The sequence below is a fragment of the Callorhinchus milii genome, unplaced genomic scaffold (assembly GCF_018977255.1).
Source record: "Callorhinchus milii isolate IMCB2004 unplaced genomic scaffold, IMCB_Cmil_1.0 Scaffold9, whole genome shotgun sequence".
In the NCBI taxonomy this organism is placed as follows: domain Eukaryota; kingdom Metazoa; phylum Chordata; class Chondrichthyes; order Chimaeriformes; family Callorhinchidae; genus Callorhinchus; species Callorhinchus milii.
Genome location: NW_024704750.1, coordinates 6,784,861 through 6,792,125, shown reverse-complemented (window position 1 = coordinate 6,792,125; position 7,265 = coordinate 6,784,861). Strand labels below are relative to the sequence as shown.

At 45.6% G+C, this 7,265-nt stretch overlaps 1 protein-coding gene across 5 annotated transcripts; it reads right to left on the bottom strand.

Moving 5' to 3' along the window:
- Positions 1 to 262: 262 nt before the first annotated feature.
- On the bottom strand, positions 263 to 6,084 carry zbtb42 (zinc finger and BTB domain containing 42). 5 transcript variants are annotated; one of them, XM_007888241.2, is made up of 2 exons: positions 6,060 to 6,084; positions 263 to 3,739 (listed from the first exon to the last, which is right to left on the bottom strand). In XM_007888241.2, the coding sequence occupies exon 2, from the start codon at positions 3,723 to 3,725 to the stop codon at positions 2,307 to 2,309; it is 1,419 nt and encodes a 472-aa protein (XP_007886432.2). In that variant the 5' UTR covers positions 3,726 to 3,739; positions 6,060 to 6,084; the 3' UTR covers positions 263 to 2,306. The 5 variants fall into 5 exon arrangements, with proteins under 5 accessions (XP_007886432.2, XP_007886430.2, XP_007886429.2 ...); XM_007888239.2 differs by lacking the exon at positions 6,060 to 6,084 and adding an exon at positions 5,963 to 5,987; XM_007888238.2 differs by lacking the exon at positions 6,060 to 6,084 and adding an exon at positions 5,725 to 5,784.
- Between the last annotated feature and the right edge of the window lie 1,181 nt (positions 6,085 to 7,265).

Sequence of the window (7,265 nt, the reverse complement as noted above, 5' to 3'; positions counted from 1 at the left end):
GCAACCTAGATTTATTCTGCAGAGGATTTAAATACTGTACATTGAAATGTTAGTGGAATAAAACCATAGCCCTCCTTCATTTAAAAAGGTATAGTGTGAAAATTCCCCCATTCCCTTTCAAAGAAATGACATAAAATAGATCGAAGATCATAAACTTATTTCTGCGTCACAATTGCATTTCAAGATTCTAGTTAATAACCAAACCATAATCAATTTATGCTCCAGTTTATCTTTCACTATTTTTATAAAAAAAGACACACAATTTAATGTCAGTTATTTTAATGATAAGAATTGTTGCTCAATTTTCATAACAGGTTCCAACAGTGCCACATCATTGCACTGGCGATTCAGTTCACTGAATGAGGTAATATATGAAGGCACATATTCACAAAATGTACAGGTATTTAGACTCTGCCATAAACAAAAATACATAAGTCTGCAAAATTAGGTTCTTAATACAATTGATTTTTTTTTTAATTTTGCTAAAACTAAAAAAAAAGCCCTACTCACGATTGTCACAGTTTTACAACACACTGAACAGTGGCAAAAAAAATTCAACACTCAAAATTCAGAGACTTCTTGCTGAATAAGCGCTAAGGAGTTTAATCAAAATCACCCTTCACTTTCCGATTGTCCTCTATAGACTATACAGAACATTACTGTTAAAATTTAACCATGAAAACATTTTCCTATAAAAATGCAATAGAAGTTTTGTAAAAAAAAGTATACTCCATTTCTAACGCCTCTTCTAAATTCTCACTATAAAACTCTCCATTAATAAATTTCAAAGGTCTGAATTATACACAGCAACTCTGTAGTAAAGATCAAAAAACTATAAATAATTTTTTTTTGATTATACAAAAATTTTTCACAGCACTTACCTGTTTTCAATTTGATTAGATGACATTTCCAGTTTTTAATCTTTCCTTTAAACTGCTTATTTTTTAAAAAAAAAGCAGTTATGGTTAACCGATTTTTAAAATAAACAAACTTCAAGAGAACACAGAGTGCAACATAAACATTTTTTTTTAAAGTGTGCAACACCATTTTAATAGATATCTTCAAATTCAAAAAGGAATTGAATTCACATTTTACTTCTTCAAAACCTTTTTTCTTTTTTGTTCTGGTATGATTCAGCAATACCCATGTGGCTGAAAAAAAATTCACATTAACAGTGATAAACACCAGCATTTTTTCCAGAGAATATCAGTAATATTTATGCACTTAATTGACAAAACTAAAAATGGAAATCAGTAGTAATTGCTGCTGTTGGGATTCTATCGCAAGTTGGAGAACTCAAATGTTTCGTAAGATTTCACACTTACTGCATCAGGTCAAAAAGGGGCTATTTCACTTGAAAATTATAGCCCCAAAACAAAATTTTACTTCAGTTTTCTAAAGACAGTATTTAACCAAAACAAAAAACCCACTGCATCCCAAACATCAAAGTCCTATAAATACATATCAAGTTTCATCAGGAAAAAGCAATACAACATTTAGTAGTTGTTCTTAGTGCTATATTCAAATCACAGCAAAACACCAAGGATACCACAACACTCCAGAACTGAATTCCTTCAGTAAATAAGACGACAGTACCCCAAACTCACCAGATTAAAGCTGCAGTACTGTATAGTAAAATACCACAATTGATTTGATTCTCATTGGAGTCAACGGTATTGGGTCAATTACAAATGAAAGGTCACATTGTCAAAGTGTACCCATGTACAGTAAAGTTTCATTTCAGGGAGGTGTAAGATTATTTGCTTAGGCATTAACCAGCGTGCATTGGCTGCTAGGGCGACAGTATGTGGCAAACAAGCATTTGGCAAACTGTCTGTGAATCGTTTTGGGGATGTATCATGACTGAATTTAGTAGGTTGATTGACGATAAACCAGGAAAGGGAAAAATAAAACCTGCTACCATTTGTGCCATATTGGGGTGGGAAAAAAATGAAATCCGGTGTGAAAGATTTCCGGAATTCCAGGAGTGAAGAATAGAAAGGGGGAGGGTTTAATGAAAAAAAACACGAAACAAAAATCACCACTAATGACACTTCTGTGCTGCAATTAGATTAAAAGAAATCTGTACTGGTTGTGCTAAAATGTTACAATGTTTCCTAAAAAAAAGTACTGCAGCTTTAAGAACAAGTTTAAAAGACATGTATTGAAAGCAGACGCCTTTCTTCGCACGGACATTTTATGAAAGAAAGCCATGCGGTGGAATTGGTTTCTTTATACATTTACCATGCATGGTTTTCAATAATGTACATGAATTTCAGGTTTTTCCTTCTTTTTTTATAAAAACATTATCTGATGGCAACGCTCTTTACAAGACCACAGTGGAACTTGCGGATGTGTCTATACAGATCACCTGACTGGGTGAAACGCCTCTCACACCATTTGCAGGCATGTGGCTTCTCCCTAGTGTGCACAACTGCATGACGACTGAGATTGTGAGAGTACTGAAAGCTCTTGCCACACTGGCCACAGGTGTAAGGCTTCTCACCCGAGTGAGTTCGTTCGTGACGCTTTAGCGTGTACATGCAGGAAAAGGTTTTCCCACACTGCGAACAGGTGGGCACTGAGCCGTCAGTAGGCATTTTGACCCGAGGGCCATCCTTCTCCCTGAAGTGAGTGCTCAAGTGAAGCTGAAGAGCGGGGGGACTTAGGAAGCCTTTGCTGCAGAGAGGGCAGATAAATATGTGCCCTGTCGACATTCTGGTGTTGGAAACGTCTGATGATGCCATGTCATCCTCACACCCCTCCTTTTCCCGTTTGATTTCTTCGGGGTGCGTCACGCCATTCCCTGGGAACACGGGGCCGACACTTGCTACCACAGGACTGGCAGAATTCCCAGTCTGATATGCTGGATCCGTTTCTTCGCTCTCCTCATGGTCTGACGGCAACTCTTGTTCATCTCCAACAAGTGGCCCGGTGCCCTGCTGCTGACTGTCAGAGGCTAGCTGTCCAGAAACGTAGGGGGAGTAAAAGAAATCTCGTCCAGATACAGACTTGAAAGACAGATCTAGAGCACAATCCCCATCGGCTGAAGCCTCGAAAGGGTGAACATATCTCTGAGACAAAGACCCTGTGCAAGGACTGACACTACACTTTGTTTTTCCAGCTGCTGCATTGCCCAGTTCTGGTTTTGAAGATGAAGGACCATCGTCTACAAGATCAGAAAAGCTCCTCGAGTGTCCGTTAATCTTCCCGTCTCCTGCACTTGTTTGGTAGTCTGTAACAGTACAATTTTGTTTACCGTTTGCAGCGAGATCATTTACCAGCGGCTGCTCACTTTCTGAAGAGCCCTCTTCCTTTACGGACCCAAAGGCATCGCCATTCCTTTTTTCGTCCGGGCACAGCTCTTTATCCTTGAGTCTCCCCTTACAGACTTTCACAATGTCATACATATGGAGGTAGCTGGCCGCAGCGAGCACATCTTCAACTGGTAGATGGCTGAACTGAAGTTTCCCCTCATACATGAATTCAAGAAGCAGAGCGAAGGCAGGAGCTGTGACAATGTCGCTGTTGAGATGAACAATGTCCCTTTTGTCCAGCTGGTCCTTGTAAAAGAGATGGAAGTACATGCTGCATGAAGCAAGCACAGCACGATGAGCTCTGAACTGAGCGTCTCCAACGAGAACAGTGCAGTCACAGAGAAAACCCTGGTGACGCTGCTGACTCAGACACTGCAGCAACTGCCTGCTATGGTCTGGAAACTCCATTCTTCCTTCATAACCTGCAACGACAAAAAAAACACACACACATATATATATATATAATACACCGAGATCGCATGGGCACTCGAGAGAAAAACATTTTTTAAAAAAAAGAGAGAGAGAGAAATGCACGCCTGCCTTCGGGTTTTTTTCTCTCTGTGTGTGTGTGTGTGTGTGTGTGGTCAAAAAAAAATGACCTGTTATGCATTAGAGAGAGATATGCGTCTATGCATAGAGAAAAAAAGGGAGATCGAAAAGAAAAGTTTTACGTTTCAATAGATTATGCAACTCTCCATTCAATGTTAAGTCTCCAACCTCGGGAGGGAGGGGAGGGGGAGAGGAGGAGGAGGAGGAGGAGGGAGGGAGGGATGGGGAGGAGGGGGTGGTGGGGGTGGGGAGGGGGAGGGGGGGGGGCAGAGAAATTCCAACAAACTTCACTTCGTTTTAACATTTGCTCGGAATTGCAACGGAGAGCGCCTTTAGACGGCGTTTGTGCAGATGGCACCCGAAGAAGAAGAAGAAGAAGAAGAAGAAAAAGGAGGAGGAGAAGAGAGAGAAAAAAAAAGCACGGCAGCTGTCACGAAAATATAATCAATTAAGCAAATTAAGCCCCGATCATTTAGAGCAATTAGTTTCCCAAGTAACCAAACTTCAAACACACTCTCCACACCACACACACACCACACACAAAAAAATATATCGGTCGGTCATTCCACGATTGCTCCAAATCACACGCACATCCCACACCAACTGTTTACCTCGTCCACAAGCGACCCCTCACCACAAAGTCTTCACCCCCACTCCCCCTCCCCACACACTCTCTCTCTCTCTCTCTCTCTCTCCTCTTTTGGGGGGTTGTGTTGTGGCGCCCCCTCTCCTCTCCTCTCCTCTCTCCTCCACACAAAAAAAATACGTGAATGCCCCGAGCTTTCTGTTTCAGATACCCAGCGAATAAACATCCATTGGTGGGGTGGGAGGGGGGGAGAGAGAGAGAGAGAGAGAGAAATAATGCAGAGCCGATCCCTGGGCAAAGTGTTTGCAACCCCCCAAAAAAAAAAATCAGAAGAAAAGCAGGAGGGGAGCTGCGTTTTCTAACTACAGGGACAAGCTGGAGAGTCAGCTGCTCTGACATCACTGGCAATGGAAATGCTACCTCCAGCTGTGCTCCTTTTAATGCCATATGTTACTTTAAATCGAGTTCGCAGCCAACACTTTCATATATAGTGGAGAGGAGAGAGAGAGAGAGAGAGAGAAAGAGGGGGAAGAGAAAGAGAGAGAGAGAGAGAGAGAGAGAGAAAGGGGAAAAGGGAACATGTCTTCAGTATTGTCCCGACCAGGGAACAATTTTCAATTTACTTACACACACACATACACACACACACACACTCCCCTCCTTCTGTTTGTTGTGTTGCGAAAAAAAAAGAAACACACTGTGTGTGTGTGTGTGTGTATTGCATATTAAAAAGAGTGCAACTTTTGACAACGTCAAAATCCGACAACAACAACAACAACAAAAGAAACTAAGAATTATTCACCGGGGGTTGGGGTTGGGGTGGTGGGGGGGGGGGGTGGGGGTGGGGGTTGAAGGAGGAGGAAGAGGGGAAGGAAGGAGAGAGAGAGAGAGAAGAGAGAGAGAGAAAAAAAAAGTAAACTCTATGTAGTCTCTACCTTGTTACTTCGGCCTAAGAGGGGCGGTAGTTATAAGCCCAACACACACACACACATACACACACACAAGCACATTTACATACAACACACATACACATAACATGCACACACACACATACATACAACACAAGTACAGACACACACGTACAAGCAACACACACACACCCACACACACAACACACACACACACCACACAACACACACAGACCAGACAAGAAGTGGGAAGCAAAGCCTGAACCGTAACAAAACTTGTCCGCGGGGGTCGGGCGGGGGGTTGGGGTGGGGAGGGGTCGGGGTGGGGGGGTGGGGGGGCGGCCAGGTGCCCGCTGCCCTGTACCTGGGGGCAGTGTCCGGGGGGGGGCTGCTGGCCCGCGGGCTGCGCTCCCGGGGACACTCGGCGCCACTGCTGTGTGGTCCCTTCATCTGCGGCCCAGATGTTCACAGTGTGGCCCCAGTGGCGGCGGCGGCGGCGGCGTTAACAGCAGCAGCAGCGACAGCAGCACCAGCCAACTGTTGTTGGGAGGGGAGGGAGGGAGGGGGGGAGGGCACAGGGACTCACTCACTCACTCACTCACCCGTCAGTCAGTCGGTCGGTCGGTCAGTCGGTCAGTCAGTCCGGCCGTCTCCAGGCTCTGCTCTGCTCCACTCCACTCGCCTCTCGCGATACTTTACCTGTTTCCAAGCCAAGCTGCGAAAGGTCAGTCAGTGAGAGGGAGTGAGGGAGGGAGGGAGTGTGAGAGGGAGAGAGAGGGAGGAGAGAGGGAGGGAGGGGAGGGAGAGAGAGGGAGGGAGGGAGAGGGAGGGAGGGAGAGAGGGGGAGGGAGAGAGAGGGAGGGAGGGAGTGTGAGAGGGAGGGAGGAGGGAGTGTGAGAGGGAGGGAGGGAGAGAGGGAGTGTGAGAGGGAGGGAGGGAGAAAGAGGGAGTGTGAGAGAGAGGGAGTCAGTGTGAGAGAGGAGGGAGGGAGTGAGAGGGAGGGAGAGAGAGATAGAGAGAGAGTGAGGGAGTGAGTGTGAGAGAGAGAGGGAGGGAGGGAGGGAGAGATAGATAGAGAGAGAGTGAGGGAGAGATAGAGAGAGAGAGGGAGGGAGAAGGAGGGAGTGTGAGAGGGAGGGAGGGAGAAGGAGGGAGTGTGAGAGAGAGGGAGGGAGTGTGAGAGAGAAGGAGGGAGGGAGTGAGAGGGAGGGAGAGAGAGATAGAGAGAGAGTGAGGGAGAGATAGAGAGAGAGAGGGAGGGAGGGAGAGTTGGAGCTGAGCTCAGCCCCCGGTCCTCATCGCCACTTAAGCGTTCCACTTAACCAAAAAAAAAGGCGATTCGCCCCCATTGCAGGAGAGACGGACACCAACCACAGCGTTGCTGTCTGCCTCTGTCTGCCATCCTCTCTCCCTCCCTCCCTCCCTCCCTCTTTCTCTCTCTCTCCCTCCCTCTCTCTCTCTCTCTCCCTCCCTCTTTCTCCCTCCCTCCCTCCTTTTCTCAAACGCAAAGTAGCTGCACTGCTGCAGCAGTCAGTGCATTTATTTTCAGATCAACTTTTTTTTAAAGATCAGTTTGGTTGCAAAACTTTCCCCCCTTCCTCCTCCTCCCCGGGTGGTGGTGGTGGTGGTGCTGTTGTTGTTGTCGTTGGGGGGTGGGGGGGGGGGGGAGAACAAGTGCAAAGCTTTATTTAATTCCCCACAATCGCCTCGGGGTTCAAAGAATAATCGCCAGCGATGTGTTTTCCTCCTTTCTGTCAACGTCCAAATCTCGATTTGGAAACTCTGCAAAAAAAAAAGATTGGAATGAAAACCCATATCGTAGCATTCCGGGTCATAGGGCGTTCCCTCGACAACTGTCTCACTGTCACCACAACCTATCACCTCACTGTACTCTTTAATACATCT